This window comes from Leucopleurus acutus (assembly GCF_964270905.1).
Source record: "Leucopleurus acutus genome assembly, chromosome: 2".
NCBI classification, from domain to species: Eukaryota; Metazoa; Chordata; class Mammalia; order Artiodactyla; family Delphinidae; genus Leucopleurus; species Leucopleurus acutus.
Genome location: NC_139143.1, coordinates 52278781 through 52294187, shown reverse-complemented (window position 1 = coordinate 52294187; position 15407 = coordinate 52278781). Strand labels below are relative to the sequence as shown.

The window sequence follows — 15407 nt, the reverse complement described above, 5'->3', positions numbered from 1 at the left end:
TAGAATGCCAAAAAGAGTAGAAATTCACGTTTTGTTGAATTGACCCTTGAAGGTTAGTATTCAGATTGACAGAGTTTATTTATTCCTCTTTAATACCTGACAATATGTATGAAAACAGAAAGAATTTAAAAGTATGATCACTGGCTGTAAGAAATGTATAGAGATAATACATGTGAAAGTTAATTAACAACAGGAATCCATGAATAATCATGGGTTCTGAATAGTCATAGGTTATGATAAATGGGATAGTGACAAGTTTTATAAGAATTCAAAAGAAGGAATGGCCACCGTGGGCTGAAGCAGTCAGGAAATGCTTTGTCATAGACAGAACTTGAACCAAACCTTAAAGAAAGTTATAGAATTTTGTTAGTTGGAAATAAGTTAGGAGAGATCTCAGATCCTTCAGGATGCCTAGTGTGGGAAAGTACGAAGGAGAATGGCATATCTATGTGCAAGTAATAATAAACAGACTCCTCACCTCCTTCTTGAGTGGAGACATTGTGTGTACATGTGGGTATGGCAGGGAAGGGGGCAGGTAGGAGATAAGATCAGGAAGGAATATTGGAGTCATGTTTTAAATACCTGGATTTGAGAGTTTTGACTTTATACTTTAGTCAGTTGAGAACCACTGAAGATTTTTAGGAAGAAAGATACCATAATAAAAATGGTGTTTTAGCAAGATCAATCTCTACTGATACTCCAGGTAGATGAGAGGAAGAAGATGACAAAGGCAGAAGACCTATTTGTGAAGAGAGTAAAATAAGAACCTTAATTACAGTATGTGCAGAGAGGTAGGGGAGGGTCAGAGTGAGCACGAGAGTCATTACCACGGAGGACCATCGTGGACTTAGTGAATGTCTCCGTCCAGCAAGTAATGCCCATCTGTATTGTAGTTTGCCTGTGTCAAATGTCTCTTACAGAATTGTCATAGAGAAGAAGAAATGTGTTAATAGTAAGAACTAAAACCTGGTGGTTTGTGCAAACCCTGCTACCACTGTGACTTCAGAGATTCTTTGGTGTTCCATTGCTTTTCAGGAGGTAGGACTCTGCAGATCCTAAATGCACAGGAGGACAGTGCTGGGAGATACTCTTGTGTAGCCACTAATGAGGCCGGAGAGATGATAAAGTACTATGAAGTGAAGGTCTACAGTAAGTCCCGAAAGAACACTATGTTCCTAGTTTTCTCCAGGTTTTCTAACTTTTTTAATTCTATTTTTCATTACGGGTTCACAATTATTTATATTCATCATTATAGTTTATCGTTTATCCAGCTTGCTTCATTAAGATGGAAATTGAATTAAGCAATGTGCCCATGACTTCAGTTGCTTATAGATGTGAAAGCCCACTGAAACTGCTCTCTTCAGCTTTTTGGAGAACTTGTCAGTGGCACTTCCTTAAGTTTCTCTCTTTTTGTCTCATGAATTACCCTCTTCTGAATTCTGCTGCATATAAGTACCTGCATGCACAAAACTCTTCCTTAAATATATATGCTGTATTCAACAGCCTACGATGAGTTTGTCGTTGACTTTGCGCTAATCCACTGTACATTGACCTATTAAAAAAAAATTATGCTACCACTGATAGGCAATAAATTTCAGAATTTTATTTTTAAAAAGGAAGAGCATCTTTTTTATTGTCTTTTGTTCTTTGAATCATTCCCCTTAGTGACTAATAAAATGCATTCTATGGGTCATACTCAGACTGTGTCTGGGGACCCGGAACAACCTAAACTAACTGTTCTGTGAAGGACATTAACCTCATTGGCAGTATTACAGTGATGAGGAGAGAAAGGTAATTTTCTTCACATTCTGTATATGAACACTGCCATTTCATAAGATGCTAACTTAGGTCCTTGATGAAAGGAGAGCATAGAAGATGCCTAAGTTATTTCCTTGTTTTCTTATTAAGTGATCCTCACTGTGTTCCATGTCACTCCATTTAAAAGAACTAATGTTTAATACTTTAATATTCGTGTTTATGCAGTTCCACCCATAATCAGTAAAAGAGACCTCCTGGGGCCAGGTGTTTCCCCCAAAGAAGTGAAGATCAAAGTAAACAACACCCTGACCTTGGAATGTGAAGCCTATGCAATCCCTTCTGCCTCTCTCAGCTGGTACAAGGATGGACAGGCCAGTCAAGTTTTTTCATTTGCTGATGTTTTTTTATAGACTAAAATGGCCAGTTAAATTAAAAAACAAAACACCCAGACACAGATAACTCAGAGAATCAATGTGACCTTAAAATTAGCACAATCCCATGCTCCTAGAGTATAAAACTGCAAAAAAATTGAACCGTGTTCAACAATTTTAGTATCATTTCATCACTCTAAAGTTTGAAGGACTGTTTTAATACACATTAGCAATTGTCTTGGAAAATCCAGCCACCTTCCCACTGGGGAATGGTTTTTGTGCTCTGTGGTTTTTCAGAGTAAGTAAACTTTGTGGAGAAGAAACGCAAAGACAGTGCTGAGCCAGGTTAGAATGATAGGTATAACACAGGTGCTAAGTTTATTCAGAACTTTCTCTAAACACCTTTAACTCTTTTACAAAGGGTAACATTTTTAATGTTCCAAGATGAAAACAATAAGCTCAATGTGATGATTAAGTGCTCAATACAATTAATTGGGGGCAATGAAGAACTTTCAATAAAAGACACATCCTACAGTTACGTAATCTGGCTTTCAGACCACACGCCCTTATTTCTCATTCAACTTATTTTCTAACATGCATGTTTTAAAAACATATGTGCTGATGTTTCGAGACCAAAATAGAGTTTTTTTTAGCTGCTGTTAACACTCTGCTTAATACAGATGTGACATAGCTAAGCTGATGTTTATCCTGTTTTACACATAATCAACCAAATGGTCAGTCAAATTCCAGTTGTAGACGTTCAGGTCAGAGTCATGATTTAAGATGCAGAAAGATATAACTTTATTATTTCAGATCACAGATGGATTTTGCAATCCTGGCAGCCAGGGAAAAAAATATCTCATAAAATAAGCAAATTTCATCTGGAAGCCATTGCAAAAGGAAAAATATGGAACTCCCACCATGTTCTGTTTACAGTTTCTTTTCTGACTACAAGCATACTTCATGGTACAATATCAACTCTATATGAGTTTGCATGGAAACAATTCCTTTCACCTTTCAAATTTTAATATTTTTTTTTTAAATTTTACCTAAAACCTTTTCATTCCTTGCATTTTATACCCATGCACACATATACACAAGCACATACACACATAAAAGTTGGGTAAAGTCTAGATTTGTACTAGGCATTAGGGCTGTTTTTTTAAAATTTCATAATGAATAGTTAAATTAGTTTCACATCCAGACTGAAATTGATCCAATTATGATGCTTTAGTTAAATTGCTGAATTTTTCAAGATTTGGGATTGGTCCCCTAAAATGTGTACAAAAAATACTGGGTTTTGTTTATTTTCCATATCCTTTCTTCTGCTAGCTCATTTCTCAGATAAGCAACACTACTTGAGTGAAACAGTGTTTTTGAGAAAAGCCACCAAAAATATTGGCAGCATTAACCACAATAAGTTTTGATAGAATCTATGTGTTTTGCTTATTCATGCTGTGAAGTTTTTCTTTGACATGGAAAGTTTAAATTATACTATCTTTATATGTGATATAATGTTAATAATGATACATTGCATCCCAAATTATTTATTGAGCACATAGTATTTGCCAAACACTATTTTAGGTGCAGGTGATACAGCTATGAAGGAAACAGACAAAAATCTCTGCTCATATGGAGTTTTGGGGGGAGGGGAAAACTAAACAAACAAGTAAAGCATACAGTGTGCCAGATAAGGTAAATGTTATGAAGAAAATTCAGTCAGGAAGAATAGAGAGTGTGAAGGGTGTGATCTCTTACAATAGGGAATGCCTCACTGATAAGGTGATAGTTGAGCAGAAACTCACAGAAACTGAAGGAAGCAGACATAAGATATCTGAGAGGAAAATATTCTAGAGAGACTAGCAAGGGGCAAAGGCCCTGAGGCATTTGGCTGGAGTGCAGTGATCAGTGGGAACACAGAGAAAGGTGAGAGCTAGGGTTAAATCATACTGCTTGTAGATCAGTTGGCCTTATTCTGATGGAAAGCTTCTGGAAAATTTTGAACACAGGAGTGATGTGATCTGACTTAAGGCTTTAAAAAGATTATATTGGCTTCTTTACTAGTTGAAGAAGAAATGAATTTATTGCCATGGACCAGGAGATAGATGGTGATTGCTTGGATGAAGGTGGTAGCAGGATGTGAGGGAAAGAGATGAGTCAAAGATGAGTCCAAGGTTTTGCATGAGATCACTAGAAGAGTGAGTTTAGGTAGAAAGAGAAGAGGTCCAAGGATCAAGCCCTGGGGTACTCCTACGTTTAGAGGTTGTGGGGCAGAGAGTGATGTGTCCTAAAAGAAGGAAAAATAAGTTTTCAAAATAAAGACCAGTTAAACCGTGTTAAATCCCACTGATCAGGTAAAATAAAGACTGAAAATTGATCAGTAAATTTAGCAACATGGATGTCACTTGTCACGTGACCTTGACAACATCATTTTGGTCAAGTAGAGATGGTGAAAGCCTTATTGGAGGATTCAAGAAAAGATGGAAGGAAATGGACACAGCAAAGGTAGAAAACTTTTTAAAGTCATTGTCTATAAAGCAGAATAGAAGAATGTGGAGTTAGGCTGCAGTGTAATGAGATTTTTTTTTTAATGCGGAAATTATACTGTTGTATACACATCGAAATCATCCAGTGGAAAGAAAGCAATTGATGATGACTCACATGAGACAGGACACAGTTGCTGGAGGAATGTTCTTGAGTAGATCAGGGGATGTTCAGAATGGACAGAAACTGGTATTAACCAGTTTTTCCAGGGGAATAAAATAAAGGGAGAGGGGGCAAAAGAGTTGATTTTTTTATAGACGTTTGTACAAGGAGTGATTGCCATAATAGACCTTCTCTGGGTCAGGAGGAGAGTGAGTGATAGGGAAAAGATCGCAAGTTCAGTGAATTTTGGGTCCTCCCGTGGGATCAAAAAATAATGGGAGTTGGGATTCTAGAGGAAAAGAGTTAGTAAGTTAAGAGGTGATGGTCAGAAGGTGAGAACTTGAAACTGAGATTCTGAAGAGATGTGATTATTGGTAATTATAAGTTCTAGGTATGACTCTCCTATTGAGTGGCTGAGAGAGTGTTGGGGCAAAAAAAAATAGAAAGGAGGTCAAGGAGCTGAGAGCACAAAGCATTGGTGACTGTCTGTGTGGGTGTTGAAATCACCAAGAATTATGAGAAGAGTGTCATTGGAAGGAGTAACAGTGAGCCAGGAACTAACATTTTCAAGGAATAAGAGGGAATTCAGTATATTCGGAAATGTTTAGAAGATGAGAAATGTCCTATTAAATGTCGGTAATGTTTTCAATAAACCATCATAATATAAATATATCTAGGTTAAATTTTCTCATTTATGAAGTAATGATGTTTCTGAATGAGCAGTAGTGATTTTTAAATCAGACTATGCTAATGCCTTCAATCTTTCATTATAAAACTCTAGCATTTGCTACAAAATAGTAAGAAAAGACACACTTTTTTACTCCAATGTGGGATCAGCTGAAGTTATTTTTCTCCAACATGGATAAATGGATATGGCACCTAAGAACATTTTTCATCATAAATAATTTATAAATACACCACTCAGAAACACCGGGCATAGATGTAAACTATAGGAATTACAATTTTCAATAAATAAAGACGTGATTACTCAAAAACAGCTTATTCAAAGTAAATTGTTATTGTCTTGAGTATTTCACTTCAATTTTTATTTTTACTTATTAAAGAATCATAAAAACTCTCAACTGCATGGTGCCCTAGAGGATTTACTGGAGTACTTTTTTTTTTTTTTTTTTGCACATTATTATTTATTTCCTTACATAAAGAAAACTGTTCTCTGGCTCCATTTCACTTTATCACAAACTACAGAAATAGGGTAGGTTTATAGGACTCAGTTATACATTTAACTCCTAGAGGATTATACTTTTTTTTTAAAGCTGGTTTAATCTCAGGAGATCAAGTATAAATAATATAGAGGACCCCCAACCTGCTTATTCTTCCTAATATTGGGGTCCTATTTGGTATTATACTCCACATGATATATGTGGCAAATATCTGTTACCATTGAAAGCAAACATAGCAGCTAATTGATTTAGATACTTCATTCTGCTGCAAAATGAGCTTTGAATCCAGATTTTTGTTTAAATTGAAGTATAGTTGATTTACAATATCATGTTAATTTCAGGTGTACAGCACAGTGATTCAGTTTATCTATCATCTATCTATCTATCTATCTATATCTAATTTTTTCAGATTCTTTTCCCTTATAGGTTGTTACAAAATATTGAGTATAGGTCCCTGTGCTATACAGTAGGTCCTTGTTGGTAATCTGTTTTATATAGTAGTGTGTATATGTTAATCCCAACCTTCTAATTTATCCTTCCCTCCTCTTTCCCTTTTGGTTCCAGTTTTTAAAATAATGAGTATTCCAGAATGAACATTGTATCTCCTATCAGACTGAAAACTTTAAAATTTAAAAATCCACACCATAAGCTGTTTGGTTTTTTTTTTCTTATATACATATGTAGTTCTTTTCTCACTCTCTTTAGAGGCTTATTACTGGAGTACTTAATGATAACATTATTATAATTGAATCACAGCCCCTTAAAGCAGATGATCATGTTACTATTGCTGCCAGTGGACACACACTTCAAATCAGGGAGGCTCAAATATCAGACACTGGACGATACACGTGTATAGCGTCTAATATCGCAGGTGAAGATGAGCTGGATTTTGATGTGAATATACAAGGTAATACTAATATGTTTATTGTATGTAATTTAATTTATATGATCCGGCAAAGCAATGAAAAAGAGATTTGACTTGGTTTATTTTAGTGTTTTTTTTCTGTTGACAATAATATAAATTCATTATTGAAAACTTGGACTCAAGAAATTAACAAAGAAGAAAATAATCCCATCATTCAGGATTACCTCAGTTATTTTTATGTGTTTCCTTCTGATATATTTTTGTAAATGTATACTTCATTTATAAATTGGGACCACGCAATACATACTTCTCTGTTACGTTAGCTTTCCCCTAACATTATACCATGAAGTTTATCAGAAAGCTAATGTAACATTATATCAGAATTTAAAGTAGTCACACTTGGAACTGAATGATGATTTAGGCTTCTTCAAGCTTTGTGACTTGGGCAAGTTACCTAAATATTTTAAAACCCATTTTCTCACTTTTAGAATTAATGCCTTGTAGAATTGTGGTGAGTACTAAATTAGATAAAGTATATAAAACTCTTAGCAAAATGCTTAAGAAATGATATTTGCTATTATTGTTGATATTATTACTTTCAACATGATTTTTAATAACTATACCTGTTTTATCAGTTGAGTATCTAAATCTTTATTTAACCAGACTCCTATTGTTGAATGTGTGGGTGTGTCCAAGCTTTTACTACTCATATATAATGCTTCATTGAACATCTTTATACCTAAAACTCTTACACAGTTTTTATTTTTCATAAGTTGTTAATGATGGAAATTTTAGGTCAAATGTTATACACTTTTGCAGTGCTTTTGATGTACAGGCAAATTGCCTTCTAGAAAGTTCATACTTGTCACCCAGAAAACTTTGAGTATGTCCCATTATATTTTTTAATAGACTTATTAATCTTGGCTGCATAACTTCTTTAGTTTTCTGAATAAGACAAATCATTGGGAAATGCTCTATTGAGCCAGTATTTTTTAATGATTTGTCAAAATTAGTTTTCCCTGCTATGATCGTATTCTTTAGCCATCTTTATCATAGTAGGTCCTTCCTGAGAGCAGGACATTTTATCTTCTAAATGCTAGAGCCTTTGAACAAAAATGGAGAGCAAAGGATGAGCACAACATTCTGAGCTCCATACTTCTTGCTTTTCCACTGGAGAACCAACTCTGACTTCTGTCTATTACTTTTTTTAGCTAAGGGCTAAGTTGGTAGGTGTGTAAGTACTTGACAGTATTTTCACATTGTCTAATTTATTACATGTACAAATCACTCTTGTGAAAATACAGCCAAGATCTTTCTTTAACGGATTGACACTGTCATTTACATGAGTCCAAAATTTCGTGTCTTTTCTCCATAGTTCCTCCAAGTTTTCACAAGCTCTGGGAAATAGGAAACATGCTGGATACTGGCAGGAGTGGTGAAGCCAAGGATGTGATCATCAACAATCCCATCTCTCTTTACTGTGAGACAAACGCTGCTCCTCCTCCTACACTGACATGGTATAAAGATGGTCACCCTCTGACCTCAAGTGATAGAGTATTGATTTTACCAGGTAAAGATTGCTAGGAACAGGGTGAAAATCTGAATCTCTGTCAAATGTGTTTCTTCTCATTTATTAGACTAGTCAAATTGATAGACTTTTTGGCCTTGTGATTTAACTGACACAGGATACTGAATGCCACTGGTATCTATGTAGCTTCAAGCTAGGAGAGTCTAGGCTGAGAATTTGACATAGGCTAGAATACCTAGTTAATTTTCGTATCTACTATGGGATCATTCTATCAACTTAAGAAAGTCCTTTGGCTCCCTTGTGCCTCCGTTTTTCTAAATAGTGTGAGGAAATAATCAGTTTTGTTTCTGTACATTATTAATGATAAATTCTAGAATATATTTGCAAATAGTTATTACTCAGTTTATTAAATGCATTTCTCATAAATCAATAGTAAAGATTTTAGTTTCAAATATTTTAGTTATTACATGTTTATCGATGGAAAAGGAGATCTTTAAATTGTGGAAAAATAATATTTTCAAGGCTTCTATTTACTTTTAGCAAACATTCAAATAGGCTTGTCAAAATTTATCAGATTGTACACTTAAAGCCCAGTGCCTTCCAATGTATGTAAATTTCATCTCAATTAAATAAAAAAATATCTTGGCAAAAAAAGAAAAGAGACTAGATAGAAATGACAACTACATGTGATCCTAAATTGAATCTGGGCTTAAGGAGAAATAGCTATTAAAGACAATATTGTAATAATAGTGAAATTTGAATATGGACTATGGTTCAATAGTACTTTTTTCACGGATTTTACATTTTCTGATTTTGATCATTATACCTTCTTTTAATGAAATACATATTTATGAATATTTAGGGGTGAAGGGACATCATGTCTCCAATATACTCTCAATCTTTTTCTGAATCATTTGAGAGTATTACTCATTTATATATATAAATAAAGTTAATATGTACATTTTTATGACAGAGATCAAACAATTGGATTGAAATACAAATTATTGATAAACACAGGTAAAATTTTTAATATAATTATTGCGACTTTTCTCTAAGTTTGATATTACATCAACATGAAAAGTTAAAAAATACAGTTATTCTTTCAAGATCATATGTATAAAGGTATACTTTATACCTTTTATATCCTTGGCTATTATTTTCTCAAATCAGTACTTGCCTCCAACAGTGTAAACTTCTTTTACATGTGTTCAAAACTGTAAAAGCAAGAAGTCACCACATAGCAACATTCCACATGGAATGTGAGAGGGACATGGAGCAACATTCCTCCCTTGCTCTATACAAGCTATTTAGTTCTCAGGAGGTCGCATTCATATGCTGGGTCACTTTTCAATAATGCAGTGTTTGTCCTAAATGTGGTATGTGGGATTAACACTGAAACACTGGATGAAGTAAGAGCCTTAAAAGGACATGTAAAGAAGTCATTAGACCTGAAAAATTATATCTCTGTTTATGATCACTTTCACTCTAAGATTTACAGAAGTAAAAATATGTATTGGGATATATTTTCAGGAGGGCGAGTGTTACAGATTCCCCGGGCTAAAGTGGAAGATGCTGGGAGATATATGTGTGTGGCTGTGAATGAGGCTGGAGAAGATTCCCTTCAGTATGATGTCCGTGTACTCTGTGAGTTTTTCGTTCGTTTTTTTGTTTATTATGCATTCTTTCACGCAAAAGTTTTTTGAGGAACTAATGTTTGCATGATGTTGCACTAGCATTTTAGAGACATAAAGATAATCAGAAACTGATAGCTCTCCCAGGGAGCTGTCTTATACAAATTGAAAGCACATTAGTTAGGACTCCTGAAGTATCAAATATCAAACTAGCTTAAAAAAAAAAAAAAAGAGAGAGAGAATCACTGATTCATGAACCTGAAAAGTCCCAGAGTACAGCTGGCTATAGTCATATCTGACTTCTGTGGCTCAAAAGAGGTCCACCAAACTTTACCTTTCTCTTTCTCTTGGCTTTGTTTTTCTCTGTTAGCATCACTCTCAGGTGGGGAATCCCTTTGGATAGCAAGTGGGCCCCCGGAAACTCTGTAATCTTACATCTTCTTAGTTTCACATCCAAAGTGAAGGCTCTTCTTATCCAGTATTTACAACTGAAGTCCCAGAATTGGATTTCCATGGCTTTAACTGGCCAAGCATGACTCACATATCCATTTCTGAACCAATTACAGAGGCCAAGAGGCCTAATTGATAAGGCGTAATAAATATGCCCACCCTTGGATCACAGTCATACTATGAATGCAGGGACTGAGAGTAGAAGAAGTATTGCACCTTTAAGGGCAAAGAAAGGTGATGCTACTAGAAGCAGGAACAAATAGATGCTTCCATGAGAAGGAGTTGAGCTAGAGAAGTAGCAGTAGGAATGTATAGGAAGCAGTTGGTATGAAAGGTTTTACAGAGGAAGTGATTAGGTGATACGAAGCATTAGGCACTTATCTGAGAGTATCAGATGACACTGAGATTTTTATCCTGGGTGATTAAGAAAATTATAGCAAGGGCAATAAAAATAGAAGATTTGGGAAAACAACATAACTTGGGAAGAAGGAAGTCAATTTTGTTTTGGACGTATTGAATTTGGCATGATACCAGGATACTTAGGAAGATGTTGAATGAGACATTGAAAATAAGGAACTACAACACAGGAGAGAGAATCGAACTAAGAATAAAGAGTTGAGAGTTATCCACAAACAGGTGATATTCAAAGGCATGAGATTTCCAACAGAAAGGGTTATAGATAGCTTAGGAGAAGATAAAAAAAATAAAAGATCATTGTGGGATCATTTACAAGTAGGAGACAGGAAAAAGAAAACAGAGGAGAAACAATCTGGGGAGTTAATGAAAAGTAGTAAACTACCATATCACCTATTCAAGGCATAGAAAAGGTTATCAAGAAGTGGGTTTAGTATGGAATGCTAAAGTAAGTTTAAGAGAATAAAAACTGGGGGGAAAGGCCATTTTAAACTAAGAAATCATTAGTGAAATTCCGAAGATCAATTTATGTATAGTATGGTGCGATACAAAGCCACAGAACAAAAGGATAAATATCGAGCAAATAATCAGAAAGAAAAGGAAACAAATATAGAGTACTCTTAAGACGTTTTGAAGAGGCAGGAAGAGGTGAAATAGAGTTTTAGGAAGAGAGCTTCTTTGAAAAAACATATTTAAGAGAGATTTGAACTCGCTTATAGACCAAGGAAAATGATCCAACAGAAAGAGACGAGTTAAAGTTTCAAGTATGTGTGTTGATGGGAGGAGGGGGCAAGGATTGATGGAGGAAGTTCTAGAACAGGGGAAAAATGCAATCAAGAAACCGAGAGGGGTCAACTAGCCTTTCACGGTAGTGAATTGCCATACCTTGGAATGGTAAGGAGGGATATGTGGGAATGTATATCAAATGTATTCAGTCCTTTCCTTAAGTATGAGAACAAGAAAGACAGTGGCAGGGCTGGTATTTGGGCCTGTGGAAAACAGAGAACCTTAGAGATTGCCACTATGGGGGGTGTGATAGTCAAACACTGAAGTTGGAGCTATTTGGCTTAGTCATAGCTTTCTGCACCCACCCTCATTAACCCGGGATCAGAGGTAGAAAAAACAGATGATGTGACCTAAGGGTGGGGAGAGGGGAGCCATGGAGGCAGTGCCACAAGGTAACAAAGGTACACTTTGTGGAAGCACTGGAGGGTAAGGGACATAGCATGTGCAGTGAGACAGAGCATCGCTGAAATGACCCACTCTGAGACCTAGGCAGGAGAAGAGGAAAAATGAGCTTGCAGGAAGGCTGATAGATTGATTGTAAGGGGGAGGAGTGGAAGGGCTAGAGTTTTCAGCGCAAACAAAAAGCCAGCTTATGAAGGAAGCCTGAAAAGACGTGAAATAGAGAAAACCCACGAACTCAAAATTCATTTATTTGACAAATATCTATTGATCGCTTACTGTGTGCCAGGTAGTATGCTAGGCACTGAGGATACAGCAGTGAATACCGTAGACATCAGACCTTCTTCAGGGAGCTTATGAACTTGCAAAGGGTAGAAGTGTTTATGTTGAATGGTCCAAGGTATGACAGTCTGTGGCTGGCTGAAGTGGGGTAGAGGTGAAACTAGGGTGGGATGGGTCATCAACCTAGATTTTAAAGTCTACAAGTTAGTGATAAGAAGACAATTAAAATCAGTGCTAACATCATCAAGAGCAGTGAAGGAATATCTTAGACCACCTGGCTTAATTTGACCTAAGTTTGGAAGGAATTTAGTTTAGGACTGAATAGAAGGATCTGATAAAGTAGCAAGATATTATAGGTTGGGAAGAACTGGAATTTGGTTAAATTGAAATGGAATTTAAGGATTGATTGTCAAAGGGAGATGTTCGTGTCTTCAGTCTGTTATTTTTAATTAGGAGGAGGTTGGAAAGCATGTTGGAGATGAGTTTAGAGAAGTACGAACAAAGCCAAAAAAAAGAGCCCACAAAGTCTGTCTAAATTAGGAATACTTCACAGTGTTTGATGCTTACCTCCTAAGTGCCACTAAGAACAATTCTGAGAGGTGTAATCCAGCTGGAGGGCAGGTCAGAGCAAAGAGCTTCGGTGGAGGCCTCCACAGGTCAGACCTTGGGCCTGTAGTGTATCTCCTGGTAGCTCCTAATGATTCAGCTCCAGAAACATTGAAATCTTTCAAGAAAACATTGAATCTTTATGTACCAACATTTCATTTGATCAGTTTTCATGGTGTGGAGGTACTGATAGCCTCATTTAATCTGAAATTCAAGTTTATTATTTACTAATCTGCAGTTCAACCTATATATTCTGTGTTATCTAAAGTACAGCAAAAAATCATATAATTTTGACTGTGAAAGTTTACATTCAAAATAACACTGAAATTTTATTATGGGGCCTTGTAACCTTGATTATTTGCCTTATAGACTTTCAATTTAGTTTTGGAGAGACCCAAATACTACAAGAAGGCATCTGCATTAAACATATATTCTTTACTGATTGATAAAGATATGGCACATTTTAAGAGAGTAAAACAAAATACCTAAGCTTTCAAAACAAAACAAAGTGATTATTCGTTTTGAAAATGAATTTCCACATTTACAAAAGCAGCCAACACATGCATTCCTGGTTTAACATTTCCATTTTTTTAAAAATTCTCCAGATAGTATGTGTTTTTTCATAACTGACTAGTCTAACATCAGGTGGGCATGAACCTGGATTGATTCTATATTATTGTTTTAAATGAGAATGCATATATGTAGAAAGATCTAGAGCATGGCTTCCCAAACTCTAGCATGCATAAGGATCACGTGGAGACCTTGTTAAAACACAAACTTCTTTGGCTCTCCTAGGGATGCCAACTAAAGAAGGCTCAGTCAGACCCCCAAATCTGCATTTCTAGCCAAGCTCCCAGGTGATGCTTATCGTGATACCACTGATACCGAGGCTGGGGAAACACAGTTTGAGTAGCCCAGACAATTCCCTTGCAAATGAGACCAAACCTGTACATTTCAAATACGCTTTAAAGATTTACCTGGCTTGTCTAGATGACCAAGTAGACTTAACTGTTAATTTGTGCAGATGCCACTTGCATGTGCGCTTGCAAACCCAGAGGACCCGTGGAAGGGGCTGAGAGAGAAACTAGACAAGATGTATTGGGGAAGAATTGGGATTAACCTAAATGCGAAGGAAACTATGGGAGGGGTTAGTCCAGGATAGGTAAAGAAAGGGAAGAGAATAAACCCAAATTCACACAGATTTATCACCCCCCTAATTTATTAGTGTAAAGTGTTACTTCAGAATCATGGATTCCTCTTCAACTTTTGTCCCTCTATTATCCCAAACTTTTTAAAATTGTCAGAAAACTAGAATAATTTAGAAAAGACCTTGTTTCCTGTCATTATCTCTCTGTTGCAATCACTTATTAGTGCCGCCAGTTATCCAGGGAGCAGACGGTGATCTGCCTGAAGAGGTCACCGTGCTGGTGAACAAGAGCATGCTGGTGGAGTGTTTATCCAGTGGCAGCCCCACCCCAAGAAATTCCTGGCAAAAAGATGGGCAGTTCTTGCTAGAAGATGAGCATCATAAATTTCTATCTAATGGAAGAATTCTGCAGGTAAAAGTAAAAAATCTAAGTAAAAATAGCTATTTGACTTTGTATTTTATAATAATCGTCTTTTTGCTTTTAAAAATAATTTGTCTTGGTTTATAAATATTGGCAAAAATAACTAATCATAAAAAGGATATATAAAATAAAATTCTTCTTACTCATTCTTTTCTCACTATCAGAGGTAACCACCATTAACGGTTTTGTGTGAATTCTTCCAGAGGTTATGTGTACATTCAGCACACCACACACACACACACACACACACACACACACACACACACACACACACACACACACCCCTAAATTTACTACAATATGGCCTCTGTGATAAAAACCAAATTATTACAATTCTTTCCATTGCAGATTTCTGATGATTAAATTCTAGGTGGTTTAAGATTCCCTATAGATTAAAATTTGTCCTCTATTGGCAAAGAATTGATAATAAAGAATAATGGAAACCACATAAATATCCTGAGTTGTTGTTCACTAATGGGCATGTCTATATTTTTCTTTTCGAGGGTCTTAAAAGGAAGATAGGCACTTGTAAAAATAACACCAACTCTTTTGTTAGGATGCAACTTAAGAAATTATTTCCCAAACATATTAATGATGTTGTATAGGCCCAAGAATCTAAGCATCAGTGTATCCAACACAGGACCTATCCCATGGAGTTCTTTATTAAAAAAAAAAAAAGTATGAGTTTCACTGCTTGTAAATAACCTTTAATTCTCAAAGTATCTTCTGAACACCATGACTATTTCTTTTTGATGCTCATACAACCTCTAGCTAAATACTTAAATATTTCTGTTGGCTAGAGCCAAAAGATATATAGATGGACAGAAATTTCTGTATAATAAAAAAAGAAAATATAACTGCTATATTAACTAACTCTTGCTACATAAAACAAACCACTCCAAACAACTTAAAACAATAAGCA

General features: G+C 35.8%; 1 protein-coding gene across 1 annotated transcript in view; it reads left to right on the top strand.

Moving 5' to 3' along the window:
• The window catches only part of HMCN1 (hemicentin 1), a gene marked incomplete at its 3' end in the record, with an annotated part of 530768 nt that overhangs the window by 364444 nt on the left and 150917 nt on the right, over positions 1-15407 (top strand). The window contains exons 51-56 of the mRNA XM_082833486.1: positions 1036-1149; positions 1984-2129; positions 6713-6863; positions 8197-8391; positions 9880-9993; positions 14289-14476. Of these exons, the coding sequence (XP_082689612.1) occupies positions 1036-1149; positions 1984-2129; positions 6713-6863; positions 8197-8391; positions 9880-9993; positions 14289-14476 (908 nt within the window). The remainder of the gene's footprint in view (positions 1-1035; positions 1150-1983; positions 2130-6712; positions 6864-8196; positions 8392-9879; positions 9994-14288; positions 14477-15407) is intronic.